This window comes from Poecilia formosa, unplaced genomic scaffold (genome assembly GCF_000485575.1).
Source record: "Poecilia formosa unplaced genomic scaffold, Poecilia_formosa-5.1.2 Scaffold70, whole genome shotgun sequence".
NCBI classification, from domain to species: domain Eukaryota; kingdom Metazoa; phylum Chordata; class Actinopteri; order Cyprinodontiformes; family Poeciliidae; genus Poecilia; species Poecilia formosa.
In genome coordinates this window covers 160,131-175,129 of record NW_006800009.1, presented here as the reverse complement: position 1 = coordinate 175,129, position 14,999 = coordinate 160,131, and the positions used below count along the sequence as shown (strand labels likewise).

Sequence of the window (14,999 nt, the reverse complement as noted above, 5' to 3'; positions counted from 1 at the left end):
GGTGGGGGTATGCGGTCAAAAAGGACGCCGTTCCCCCCCGGAGAGCCATGGAGAACCGGGATGCGGCAGCGCGAAGCTTAATCTGTGCGGGCACGCTAATTGGTTCGGAATAGCACCGACTTGCTGCGGGGCGCGATAGCAGGAGCGCCCTGGACCGGCGGAGGCTCCGAACCCCCCTCCTACCGCTGCAGAGGAGAACCAACCGGAGCCCGTCGCCCGACAAGTCAATGAGTATTGTGGCAGAGGAGCCCCCGCGGTGGAGTCGGCCCAGGGCAGCACTCTCCTAAAATATGACCAGGGGTGTTTGGATGCGTCGGCAGCATAACGAATGCTTAAAATACTGGTCTGCACCCCGAGAGAACGAGAAGCCATTCACGGAGCCGGAGCGGGCCCAGAGATGGCGACAGTCGCTGGCCTCTCTGCTCTTCATCACCGTCCTGCTCTCTGATCACCTGTGGTTCTGCGCCGAGGCCAAGCTGACGCGGACCCGCGACAAGCGGTCGGACGAGGGGCACGCTATCTCGGACGCGGGCGAGAAGAAGCCAAACTCCCCCCAATCACACCACGTCCCAAAATCACCCGACCCCCGCCGCCTCGCCAGAGAGCAAGATGTTATTTTTATAGGGAATTCTACCAAACCTCTGTGGCGGATGGACACCTGTCACCCGGACAGCGTGTCCAGAGACTGCTTCACTTTCACGGACGCTCTGACAGTGTGCCTGGGCCTCTCTGGCGAAGAAGAAGAGGGGACACAGTCGGCGTACGTGAATCTGAGCGATTTGTACCTTTCTTTTTGTAATTCCTACTCACTTTTGGATTTGTTTTACGGGTTTACGAGTCCGGACGTTTTGAATTGCTCCCTGGATACGACCATGGGGGTGGATCTGCTGGGGTGCGCGGAGTGTGTCCGGGCTTATCAACGTCTGGATCGGCAGGCGGAGGAGAACTACAGGGAGTTTGAGCTGCTGGTTCAGAAGTACGAGACGGACGTGTACTCAGTCAGGACGTGCATGGATGAGTGCAAGGTAGGACGCACGCACGCCCCGCACGTGCACTTCAGAAGAAAAATGGGGTAGGGAGGTCACGGTCGTCATGGTAACCGCTTGGCATATTTGTCATGTGTGCATTAATGCTCAAAAGTTCAAGGTACCTATAGGTCATCAGACTGCATGGCTGCAGCACATTCTGCACAAACTGGAAGATACTGGAGGAAGTATAAGCATCTAAGGCTGCAAATCTTCTTTTATGTATATTTTTTAATGTTTCGTTTATATTATATGATTATTTATATGTGTATTTATTTATTATAACTGTTGGCCGTTTGTGTAGCATACCTTGCAGCTAATGTCTGGCATATGGAGTCAGATTGAGTCACATCTCAACCAGATAAGCAGAGAGAGAGACAGGGTGCACCGTTTTAATATTTCTAATAGCACTTCTGTGATTTCTGCATCTAATCCAGGATTTGCACTTCCCCTAGTTTACCTGTTGTTCCAGCAGCAGCAGCAGTAGAGTGCAGTCACACACCATGCTTGCTTTTGCAATTAACAGCACACATCAGACGATAAAGATGGATCCTACATTTTGTGTCACGTTTGATGTTTGAGCTCAGTCTGCCTGCTGTCGAGGAGAAACGAGGTGCATCAGCTGAATAACAGTTGAGACTGTTTTTGTTTGTTTTGAGCTGGATGGTTGCAGAGACTTGCCTTTGTTTTATCAGTCCTGTTGTAACTGTCCATGGTGCTGAAACAAAATGCTGCAAAGGGCTTTCAGAAGGAAAAGTCTTTACTTCAAAGCTTGGATGTATTAAGGCTATAGCAGGCGGTTTAACAGCAAGGTAGATAATATCACTAATGTATGTAACAATGTGTAACGTATTGAACTGACTTTAGAAGAGTTCTCCATAAGATTTCACATGTTTTCATTTTTGTTTAATGACCCAGGACCAGATTAACTGCCTTCCAAAAAATATTCTCCAAATCGAACATATTCTCTATTTGTCAACCATTTTGACACCTTAGAACCTCAAATTTCAGTCTGTTTTATCAGTGTCTTATAACAAAACAACACAAACTGACACTCAACAGTTTTTTTTTTCCCGTTGAGAAATCTGAATGCATTTCCAGATAGGAAATCTCACAACAAACACAACATGATTCGACACAGAATTTTGACTGGACCTACACTCTCACACACAAACTAGCTTTGATTTAAATCATTTCATTCTAGCTCTGCATCTTTAGAGTCACTGTCCTGTTGAGCTGTTGAATATGATTCTCATTGCTCTAGCAGCCTCAAACAGGCTGCCTTCCATTATTGCTCCATATTTAACTTTTTCAGTCTTCCCACCAACTTTGAACTGCTCCCCTGTCCCTGCTGACGTAAGGCAACCATTCTACATGTTGCATGCCCATGTTTCATGATGAGGGAGGGTATGGTGTACAAGGGGATGTGGAGTTTCAATTTTCTGCCACACATGCATTCATATTGATATATTGACTCATCTGACCTACATCCATGTGTTTGCTGTGTCTTCTATCACTTTTGGCAAACTGCAAACAGCTTATAGTGATCCTGTCAACATTCTCTTGCCTTAGTTGTAGATCTCTGCAGAATTTGCCATGGATCACTTTGCTTCTTATCTGATTACTGCTCTCCAAGCGAAGTGTGCTAGTTTAGATGTAAATCTATGACTTGGAAGGTTTGCAGTTTTAACATATTGTTCTAGGACAGTGAATCGGCCAGTGATCTGTGACTTGGGTTTTTGTCTCATAACCCAACTCCTGCTTCAAACTTCTTCACCACTTTATTACTGACCTGTTTGCTTTGTTTCTTAATCTTTGTGATGCTGTTTGTTCACTAATATTATCTAACAAACCTCTGTGCCATTTCACAGAACAGATATAATTACTCAGCTGGAATATATTTACTAGATCATGTGTGTTTTGAAGGCAATCGGTTGCACTTTATTTAGGGGTATCAAAGTAAAGTGGGCTCATTACAAGAGCAGGTCACTAATTTATATGTGTCATTTTCGTTTTCACCTAGCAAGAATGCTGCATTTGCTTCTGGTCACATAAAATCCAGGTGTTTAGTGATCAAAATGGGTAAAAGTGTTAAGCCTATAAATATTTTTCAATAATCACCGCATGTCTAGAGGGCATCTTTAATACAATCACAATAACTGGTATACAGTACAAAGAATTCAAATGAAGATAAGTTTTCTGGTAGAGCTAAAAAGCCACCCGGCCTAATGTTGCAATATTACAATGTGCATCATTAGGCTACATTAAGTGCTTAGATAGGCTTACAGTTATATGCTATGTTGTAGTGTGTATGCCCATTTCTTATATTGAACAGTTCAGGTTGGAGAGAAATTCACCTAAGGAACAACCTTGCATTTTGTAGCAAAAAGCTTAAACAATTTAAATCTTTTTTTTTTTTTTTTTTTAGTTCAAATGGAAAGTCTGTCTGACTCTGAATGTTGACAATCTGAGTTAGATACGTCTTAACAAATAAATCAGATCACTACAGAAGAGTTTTCTTAGCTTCTTTTGAACCATAGCATGTAAACATGCTTGTTTTCTCATGTGTACAGTTTCAAATGCAAATTATTTCCGTTAGTCTATATTCTACCATATCTGTAAATACAAATTTGCATTATGTCATCTAATAAGCAGTCTGCTTTTGCACTGCATCTTTTGCTAATGCAATAAGACTCAGGCTGAGCTACATTAGCCCTTTAGCCCCTTTATTTCAGTCTGAATCGTTAATCTGTTTCAGTGTACATGTGACCTTTGTGGAAGTCTGACTCCCCAGGCCTGCAGGCCTCCTCCAGAAGCTACTGCTTCTTCAAAGGCCATTCTGTTGGACAATACAAAGACACGAGGCAGCTTGAAGGAGCTGCTATGGGTTTTCGCTCTCATATCCTCTGTAGCTTTCTTCTAAAACCTTCTCCCTGTGGAAAATACGTTATTCGCATATAGAACATTGTTGAGAAGTTTGTAATACCTAAAGGAAATTAAAGAGCAACAGACACATTTGTATGCTGCATTCACGTATTGTCACTATATGATGCAAGAGGTGATGCAATATAAAGTTTCTTTAGCAACATAAAGTGACTGAAAAAGCAATAGGGTGAAGAAAAAGTTTTATGTTCCGGCAACACTAACATTTGTGTTTAATAACAGTGCTCAGAAGCATATTTGATGTATGAAAGGATCCAGCTTGAAATGCAACATTTGGGACCAATAGAGGGATGTGCATAAAATATTTGTTTCAGATAAGCTTTTCTATATTTTATCCTTTTACAATCTTGAACTCTAATTTGCAACATGCTATGTAAGAGACAAAATGAACAGGTTGAAGAATGTCATCTGGTCAGGTGAGGTGAAAATCCAACTTTTTGGTTTACATACAATGTGTGTGGTAGAAAAATTACATTATACATGACCCAGTGACATAATTCCCACTGTGATGGCAGCATAATCTTATGCTGCTTTTTTTTTTTTTGGCTGGGGCAGTGGTGGTTTTTAGCTTGATGGTGAGATAGATGGAGCTGAATACAGAGCAATTCTGCTTTTGCCATTAAAGCCATTAAAGCGTGATGTAAAGTTTGTGAGTTTAATGGAGCGAAATGTGAGCTTTAATATTGTACTTTATTTGGTGAGAAACATTTCAAGGAATACCACATTTTTCTCATTGATGGTGAGTTTTGTTTAGTTAAAACTGTTTTAAAATTGGTTTGAGTTTTAATTTGTAAACATGAAACACCGACAAGGCTGCCTCTTAATTACAAACCTATTAGAAATGCAATGAGTACTCTTTTTATGTCTAACGCTTTCCTAATCCTTACTATTGGAAACTTTTTATTTGACATTTTGTTATTTAATATCTTAACGAGAGAAGCTTGACTTGTAATTTTGTTTTATCTGCTACCTTCAGAAGATCAAAAATACCTGTAGAAAATAAATCTACTGAGTGTTTGAAAGGTTCTGCTTCAATGTGATCTGCTCCAGTACATCTTAATTGACTTTTAGGAGATGAACCAATAAAATTTAGTGGATAATTCTGCAGTGGGAAAGATAGTACACATGATGTAGATGTTAAACATTTTGAAAAGTGTGTTATGCATTTCTGTTCAGTCCATCTTGATTGAATACTCTGTAGGACTTTTGTTTACTGCGGCTAAATATTCAAGTGTTCTGAATTATCTCTCTGTTCGTTTTGCACATCTAAATATTTTTTTTTCTATGTTCTATTTTGCACAGTAGCTCAAGCTCAGTTTAACTGTGAAATTCAATTTTCAGGTCTTTCCACAAATTCTCAACTAGTTTTCTTCCTGGATTTATATGTGTTTAATCAATCAACCCAGATAAACTCTGACCAACTTGACTGACCTTGCAGACACAATTTTCACCACTTACAGCCTTTTACGTGTTGGCAAAAAATAAATTGTCTCATTTGATCACAGCACCTTTGTTTTAAATATTTGTTGTGCACTTCTAGTGGTTTTCCTTCAACAAAAGTTTGCATGACTAATAATCGTCCTGTTGAAACTTTCTTCCACCTGAGCAGTAGATCTTTGTAGCTGATCCAAAGTGACTGTGGGCTTCTTGAAATGATAAAAAATTGTATTTTTCAGTTTTCCCATTTATGCAAATGGTAGTAGTTTTTCTACTGTTGCAGTTGTGCTATAATCTCTTTTTAGATAATTCATTTTGTAGTTTCTCAATGGGATATGGAGACCTAATACCTGTTCTAGAAATAGTTAAGCTCATGGTTATAAATAAAAAAAGTGAATAATTTCCAGGGATGTTTATACTTTGGCAAGAGTGCTCATGTGATTAAACACACCCATATGTGAACAATTTCAACTCTCATGGTGGTGACTGCAAATCTTTCAGTTCTAAATCTTGTTCCATAATGAAGTCAAAAGCAGAACAATAACGTTTACACAAATACAAATAAAAATAATAGAATGACAGTTTGCATTGGAAAATAAATCTCTACCTTGGTTGAAAAAGATGAAATTTCTTGACTCTAATATTTATGAAGTTGCAGTTCCAGCTTTGAGTTCCCGCCGCATTTATCCTTGATAACACTTTTGATCCTTGCAACTGATCCAAGGTTTCATACTTTTGTGAATATGAACAACCGAGTCTCTGAAAGTAGGAATAAAACTAGAATTGTGTATTAATAGCTCTGAGAGAAAGATTGCATACTGGAGAGTGTGTCTTAAGAATAAGCTTTGAAGTAATTAGTCTGATGCTCAGGGGACCACAAGCCTTTTAGAAAGTTGAGATGGAAGAATGACAGCTTGGACTTTTAGAAAGACTTGTGGTGATTGAAACTGGGAAATTAGTATCTGAAAAAAAGGGGTAAACTGAAACAGATATTATAACTGCCATTTTATTTACAACGTAGCAAGAAATGTAGCAATACTAAAAGGAGGCAAATGATCTTATAAAACCTCTAAAATCTCCCAGGGCCAATAGTATCTTTTCAAGATCCTTCACAAGTCAAGAGTGATAACTTGAAGTGTGCACAAACTTTGCTGTCTATTTGTCCGCTGACAGGTTGCTTGTGGCTGTTTGTTGAGTCGCTTCCTCCTGAGGCTGCTGGCCTCTCTTTCTGCAGTAAGAACCCCGAGGTCACGGACATCCAACCAGTGACAAGCTTTGAAGTGTGCAGCACACACAGTTCTTCTTCATATTACTGCTGGCCAGACAGCCTGTCATCTGTGCCACATTGCATGGCCCCTGGTGCCTTCAGCACATGTGCACGAAAGCGTTTCCCATTGTCTTACAAAAGTATTCATTCTTCTTGGATTATGTTTCAGGTTTTGTGACATTGCAAACACCAGCTTTAACTTAGGACTTTTAAGTGACGTACCTATACAGGACGATGCGTGAAGTGGAAGGTATAGGCGTTAAAAGTTTTCAAATTTCTTTAGCGAATAAAAATGTGAAAAGTGTGGCACTGTGTCCGGCCCTTTTTACTTTGTCACTGGAGCGCCACAATATGTTAAATTGCAGCTGCAATGACGACGTGTGCGACAATTGCAAAGAATGACTTGGATACAAAATTTGTTGGGATGCTATAATTAAGAATGGATTCAAAGACTATTATCAAATCTGACTTGTTAAATGGACTTCAGCTGCGATGATGTCCACACTTGATGAACATTTTTAGTGAGACTTAAGCTAACAACAATTTGTTGGGTCATTTTGATGAAAGAAAAGACTCAGGAGAAAGTGGGTTAATCAAATTTGTATAGTCATTACAATATTTATTTATTTAAAATATTATGAATGTTAATATTACACCTAGTTCACACACTGCAGATTTCTTTTAACAGTAATAGGATGGAGTGTAAACTTATTTATCTCTGCCTATTACACAACTCACTTTAATAGCCCCAATTTTAGAGCTACTTACTGTATTTATAGTCAGGTTTTAGCTTCTTTGTTGCAAAATAGCAACAGAAAAACAAATTCAAAAAAATCTAAATAGCAAAAATAATTGTGTTTTTTTCATCATTTTTTCTATCTAACTGTTTTTCATCCCGATTTTTTTAAGCATAGTTGAATTATTTAAACTCACATTTTTATATTTTTACTATCAGATAATTTTATTCCTGACACATACTTCTCAAAGTCTTGACATGTCATTTTTAAATTCACCCTCTCAAATTATTTACCCTCTTTCTTTCTGAAAACAGTTCCTGTGTTTTCGTGAAAGTGCATTTTACTTCTTCAAAAAAACAAAAAAACAAAAAACAAAAAAAAAAAAACTAAGTACCCTTCTAAAACTAACTTCAGATACTGAAGTTGCATTGTTTTTGATTTTAAAGAGTTCACTTGTCTTGCCTGTAGTCTCATCTGAATATAACACTGCTGTTATATTCAGCAGCGTTTTTCTGAATACAGTGGTAGTCATCTTGTTAGTAAGTGGAGTTGATGTGCTTTTGGGTGTAACCCAGTGAGTTACGTCCTCAAGGTTATTGCAGGTTTTCTTTTCCGGCTTTGCACATATGGAACTTTTGCCGTTCTTCTTAGCCAAATAGCTCAATCTTAGTCAGACTGCATAGAGAGCGTACGTACGTGAGCATGATTTCTTTAGTTTTTCTCCAGTTCCTAATTGGAGGTGTGTTTGAACTTTGGCTGGGCCATTCCAAGATTTGACTTTGCTTAGATCTAAGCAGTTCTACTGCACCTCCAGCCACTACATGTGGTCAAAAAGTCACATTTTGGCTTAATATCTCAACAGTACCTTCTTCTGCATGTTTGTGGTGTCCCCCTTGTTGTTTACGTCAAATGGAAAACTGAACTTTGGCTTGTGTTGAACAATAGTTTTCTTATTGCAGTTCTCCCAATAAAGTCCAGTTAATCTGTAGCGATCACAATTTTTCACACGAGTTGTGTATATCTGCTGCTTCGTCAGAGTATAGGCTTCTGTTTTTCTTGTCTAATTATTTCTTGTCTAAGACTCTTGATTTTCAGATGATGGACTAAGCACTGCTCCATGAAGCAGTGTTTAGTCCTGAGCTTACTTAGTCCTGAGCTTACTTTAAACTTCTCCACAGTGAGATCCCTGATCAGTCTCCTGTGTTTCTTGACCTTTGTCAGTAGAACAGCTGGATTTCTCCCTACTCTTGTCTTTTTCACACCTTTTACATTTCTTTTTGATATTTAAAACATGAAAAATAGATTCATTTTGATCTCTCTTTATTCAGGTTTGTCCATTGAGTTTGAAGTGTATTAACATAAAATCCTCCTAATGTACCTTTACATGTGCAGGAACATCACACACACATGCGTGCGCCCGCACACACACAAAGATCCCCTTACACAGTGTTTCCTGCAGGTCCAGACCTGAATGTCCCTTCCGGTGTAATTTAATTTGCACTCCCATAATTCTCTGCTTCTCTGGTGGCTGTGTCTCCAGGGCTCCGTCTCAACATGTTGATCTCCTTCTTCCCTCCATCAGTGAGCGTTCCTCTCTTGCTTTCACATCCTCTCCCATCAGTGTCAGCTTGGAGAAACCACATCGCACTTACACACACATACACACACACACAAAGTATTTCTCTCTCTTCATTGTCCCCATCCATATGAGGAAGACGTTCCTTCCTTCAAGGCTTACGGTTCGTCTTTCATGCTGCCTTTCTAGAATCGTGGGTGTCGAGCCTTTTCTTCTGCTGGAGTAATTGATAGTGATCTAAGTTAAAGTTCTTTCCTTCCCATCCACTGCGGGCTTGTCCACAAAGATTTCTCTGTGTACACTTATAAAATAATGTTCAAATTCGCAGTGAATTAAATAAACTTTCACCATTTGCACACCAGTATTTGTCTGAATGCTCATTTAACTTAGCTGTGTGGGATTACGTGTTAACTTCACACTGTACAGCTGAGGCTGTTGCTTATTCTGGTCTGTGGTCGTATGCTTTGGCAAAGCAGCAACAACACATGATGGCACTGTGAAATTTGGAGATCAGTTTCAATAAATGCAAAGGTTAAAAAGAAAAGCAAAGGTCACCTCAGAGTCCATATGCATGTTAGTGTATCTAAAAAAAACTGTTCAAGGTTTTGATGAAGAGGAAACGTTTAATACCTTTAAGGTTTATCAAGGTAGAATATGTCCTGATGTTAGATTTCAGTAGAGGAAACTGCATAGGAACGAAAGTCAATCTGCATTATCTAATCAATGTACGACGATTCAAAAGTGCCACAAATTATTAGATACATAAATCATCAAAGGGTTTGTTGTACTTTCCATTAGTTATTTAAAAAACACATTTTAAAAGTGCAGTAAAATACAAAAATAATTTACTGCAGGTATGATTTATTAAACATGTAATTAAAATACCAATTTTGTTTATAAAAAAATATATGTGTTCATTATAATTCATATCCCTGGCAGTTAAATTCAGTGGAATTTTTGAACTTTACAAATTTGTTTTTTAAATTTTTTTAACATAAGACATTATAAACTTGTTGGAGCGTCTCAACCAGAATCCTGACTTGACTGAGGAAGCTAAAGATTAAGTTGATGGCAAGGAAGACATCAAAGACTTGTATCTCATCACCAAAGATAAATCATTAAAGTATCAAAGTAAACATGCAAAATGCTGACAGCAATTACAAGATTATTTTCACTGCTATAATTCTGCTTAAGATTTCATCACTGATTATGGAGAAGGTTGTAGCAAACTTTTGACACGTTATTTTTTTATGTTTTGCTTTGAGAGATGACAGTCTCTGACAAATCTTTGAAAAATTCTAATGAAGTGGGCGTTACGAAGAGACGCGGCGGGGCACGACCAAGTGCAGGGAAAAGATTCACTGTTCAACAATTCACATTTAATTAAAATGCAATAAGCAATGTTACATGTTGAAAACAGAGCAACCGTTGTTTTGTACAAAGGTGAAGCATTGATTGTTCTGACGCAGCTCGGTTTTGACCCAAGCGAGCGCGCGGCTGTGAGTGCCTGAAACGGTCGTCCTGCACGATACCGCCGCCAGCAGTCAGCGCAGAGGAGACCCGTTGCTCTCTGTGTCCACGCTGCAAATGAGTCACGCATGCAAATCAGAGAAATGATATCGGTCACCGCTTGCCAAGCGTACAATTCCATCTCCTGACTCACCACAGGGGCTTTTGTCTGAGTGAGATGGGTTTTATACCCAAACGCGGGAATGTGTGATGCGGTTGTAACAAGCTACACGTTTGAAACTGGCAACATTCAACTGCAGCAGCCAAAGTTCAACCCAAAGTTCAACATTTTACATGAAAATGTCAAATTTTGCACGGAAACATGAAGATAGCACTACTTATACAGTTTATCTGGGTGTTAGTTACATGTTAAAGTCTTTCAATCAAATCCTCCGTGATATTAGGAAGGAGTCCAGGTTAAAAAAAATATGAGTCTTCTCAATTTATTCTAATTAAGAAAATTTAAAAGAGGTCAACATTTTTTATATTACGAACATGTATTACTGTTTTTGTTTGGTCAGTAGATTTGTTTTTGTAATTTAAGGAAGGACCTATGCTTTCTTCAAACTGTAAAAATTAACCATAGCATGTGATTATCTTTTAAATTCCTTATATAATTTTTATTTCTTCAAAGAAATCCAACAAAGCAAAGGATTATAAAATAAGGAATTTTTTACTGTAACACTAGCTACATAGAGCCAATGTCAGTATAAATCATATTTTATAAAAAAAAAAAAGAAAGAAAACGTTTGAGCTGCTGTTGTTGCTAATTACAATTTTATGACTCTGTGCTTCCTTCTTCCAAAAGGCATTTACAGAAATAATTATTTCCTTTGGAAAGAAGTAGAATGCTCTTTATTTCTACTTTTAGACTTTCAGATGCAACAGATGAGCAAGGCTCTGTGTCCCACCATTCATTCAACAACTTCAAAAGCAAAGTGTCCATTCTCATGTTTCTGTTTTCATCTCTTTCTTCCCTCATCTCTATGTGTTTGCAACAGTTACATGCTGTTATATGTAGGGAAACGTTGGTTCTGGGTCATTTTTATTGCTCTGACAGGTCTTATAACTGATTTAAAGCTGGACGTTTCCATGTCAGCAAATAAATAAATAAAAGAAGGATCCTCCTTTCTCCTGTGCTGCTCATTTTATGCAGACCATAATGGAGTTACCATACCTGGTTAAATGTCCCCTGCTGATTTTCTTATTCCACTGAGCAATATGAAATTGTCACTGCAGCCTTTCTGAGGCGACGGATTTAAACTCTAACTAGTCAGAAGAGCGGGAAAAGAAAATATTAAAAAGAGAAGAATGAATCAATTTTTCAGCGAAACGGCAATGCGGTTTTTGTATCTGTGTTGCCCCTGAGTGATAAATTGTCCACACAAGAATATGTGATGTAATTCAGCATCATTTCCCCACTGCTATTGCCACAACTTAAACTTTTGTACATTTAAAAAAAAAAAAACTGCTTCTGTACCCCATCATTACTTGTCATTTTTTTTTTGTATTGCTGTTGGTGAAGATTGCTTCAGAAAGTGGGGGGAAAAAAACAACAACAACCTTTCTTGAACGTTTTTGAAGTGTTGAAGGCCTAGATCATTTCTCAACAATAACGTGGATCTATTTATAGAATAGCTTGTTTATTAATTAAAACATGCCTGCTAATTTATTTACTTCTCTCATACACTTTGTACATCTCACACATTGCTGCTGCCACAGGATCAATGTAACTGTGACTCAATAAATATTTACTCACATCAGCATGCAGGATATTAGAAACTGAAAGCAAAGTTCACGGACTGCCCTACTTTTTATCAATTCGGTTTATGGCACTGCTAGAGATTTGAAATGTCCTTTCCAGCTAGTCAGTTTACCTTTAAATATAAAAAGTATATATATATATATATATATATAAATTTTTCTTTTAATATTTTTAGATTGTGATATTTTTTGTGGTATCACAAAAAAAACAACACTGCGCTGTGGACAGGATATGATGAATATCACACCCTTGATCCCAATAGATACACCCAACCCACACAAGAGACACATACTACTTTAAATCCATGGCAACATTTGATCTTGGCCAAAATCCCCTTTATATTCTGACATTCAGTTTGGCATGAAAAACACAGAGGAAACATTGTGACAGCAGGGTAAGAACCTTCGAGTGCAGCAGTTGAGAAAAAGCTTCATCAGTAATCAGAAGATAGGAGGAAACCATAGTGCCACTAATTAGAGCAGCATTGGCTGTTATCCTAAAATAACGCCGCAGACAGCACCTTGTGTGTGCAACGTAGCTCTGAAATAAAGCCTGCAATGAGCTTCTCACTTGGCACTTGTGTTGCTCTGTGGTGTTTATACAGCAAAAGACATTGCACAATGTCATCTTCTATGCAAGTACGGAAAAAAAAAAATTATCTCAACTGGACAAAAAAACCCTTAAGAACAGTTTGCTAGATGAGAATTTTTACTTTAATCATGATCATTAGCATGACTCCTGATGTCTGACAAAGGTTGCTAAATTTTGCGTTAGAGAGGAAAACCTTCTTTCATTCCAAAGCAATTCTTTTGAAATACACTTTTAATTGCCTCTCTCAGCGAACACATATAGGAGGTAATGGCTTAGGATTTATATTTGTGAATGTGCTAAAACACTGGCTTTAAAAAGAAAAAAAAATCTGTAAGATTAGTTAAAAAGAATAATTGAGGATACCGATTCAGAGCATAGGATCAGCAAGATCTCAACAAAATTTTGAAGGGAAAAAAAGAAATGCATATCATCAGCTTCACAATCTAAGCATCTAAAGAGAATGAATGGCAAAATGTAGCTTATGTGAGGAGAATAAATGTGTTTCTTTATCAGAGCCACAACAAAACATCATGGTGGCAGCGTCATGCTGTGTGAATGCTAATCTTTCACATATGCAGGAGTTGTTTGAAGTTGATAAGAATGTACAAAATAGATGATACTAAAGAGCAGTCTTGAAAAAAAGAAATACTTCAGAGGCTGCTAAAGACCTACAAAGGGGACAAAAGCTCACCATACACCAGGACAACAAACATAACTTACAACCAGATCATCAATGGAGTTGTAGATGAAAGTATATTCAGTTTTTGGAAAGCCAAGTTAAAGGGCAAACTCAAATCAAATTGGGAATCTCTGCCAGAAATTGATACCTATGTTCACAGATGCTCTCCATCCGGCTTGAATGAACTTTAAGCTGTTGTGTTAAGATTGGTAAAAATAATTCAGTGTCTGGATGTGCAAAGCTGACTGGAAAATACCCAAATACCTGAAGCTACAGTGTGGTAAACTATGAAAAATGTCAAGGAGTAGCATGAACTCCACTCAATGTGTCTCCACTACCGAGGCAAGCAGAAAGGGCTGAATAGATTTCAAGCATGTTTGTCTTCCTTGCTTAGATTTATTTAGGAGGCTTTTAAATGCATCTTAAGCAGCCAAGAATGCTCCTGTTCTCATGAGGTATGAGTGTTTATTTCCCTCATCTCCTCCCCAGGCAGGAGAGGAGGGAATGCGCCTTTTGGGAAGGAGCAGCACTCCCATGGAAACGCTTCCTCGTCATCTTCTGTTACCCGTCCACACAGACGTCACAAAAGACCATGCACTTTTCTTCTTCACAGCCTTGAAGAGTAGATCAAATCAACAAGCACATGTCCAGTCGTTATTTAGTTTATTTTGCATAATATCCTCTGCAGGCCCTTAACTTGAAAGAATGCTTGTGCTAACCCATTTAGCATGTCTGGGTCCCTTCCTATGTACTCGTCCGTTTAGGTGTCTCAGCTTTGTCTCAGAAGTGATATGGCAGCCTTCACATCCACAAAAGCTGTCCAATTACTTGCATTTTATTGTGCAATACAATTTCATTTGTTGCACAGACAAAGACGAGCCTTATTCCATTTGTTCCAATTCTATCTCTTAATGAATAGATCTGTGTGGGATTTGTTATTGTCTGTGACAAATGTGGAAGGAGTGTGAAAATGACTTTTTAAACCCCCACAAAATGCACTGAACAGTGTTAAATAAAATGCATCAGTCTGCTTGTTTAACTCGTTCGCCCTCAGCTGACAGCGTATCCACAAAAGCTGACGGGTTTGATCAACAGACGTTGGGAGCCTTATTTTGAAACACAAGCCACCTGAAAAGTGCAGCCACGACAGCCGAGCAAAGTTCCCTTTTGTGCTGCGATGCACATGTTTATTCAGTCTTCGTGTGTGAATGTGACAGTGATCTGCAGACCTGATTGTTTATTTGAAAGGCAGCGAAATTTGCTTTTCAATAGAATGAGTCATTGATATAAATGGATTCCATTTCAGCAGAACTTCATTGAAGCAGCCCTGTGCGAGCTATCTGCAACACAGGCTTGTATGTGTGATATTTGATATCATGCCAGTACAATTTTATAGTGGATTTAAAATACTGGAAGTGGAACGACAAGGTATTTTATCTCTGTGAAAATTCATTTTGATAGTTTTTTTTT

The 14,999-nt window shown here is 38.4% G+C and overlaps 1 protein-coding gene across 1 annotated transcript in view; it reads left to right on the top strand.

Moving 5' to 3' along the window:
* The first annotated feature begins 269 nt into the window (after window positions 1-269).
* The window catches only part of nalf1b (NALCN channel auxiliary factor 1b), an 83,791-nt gene continuing 69,061 nt past the window's right edge, over window positions 270-14,999 (top strand). Inside the window, exon 1 of the mRNA XM_007555355.2 lies at window positions 270-1,025. Coding sequence (XP_007555417.1) covers window positions 291-1,025 — 735 coding nt within the window. The 5' untranslated portion in view covers window positions 270-290. The remainder of the gene's footprint in view (window positions 1,026-14,999) is intronic.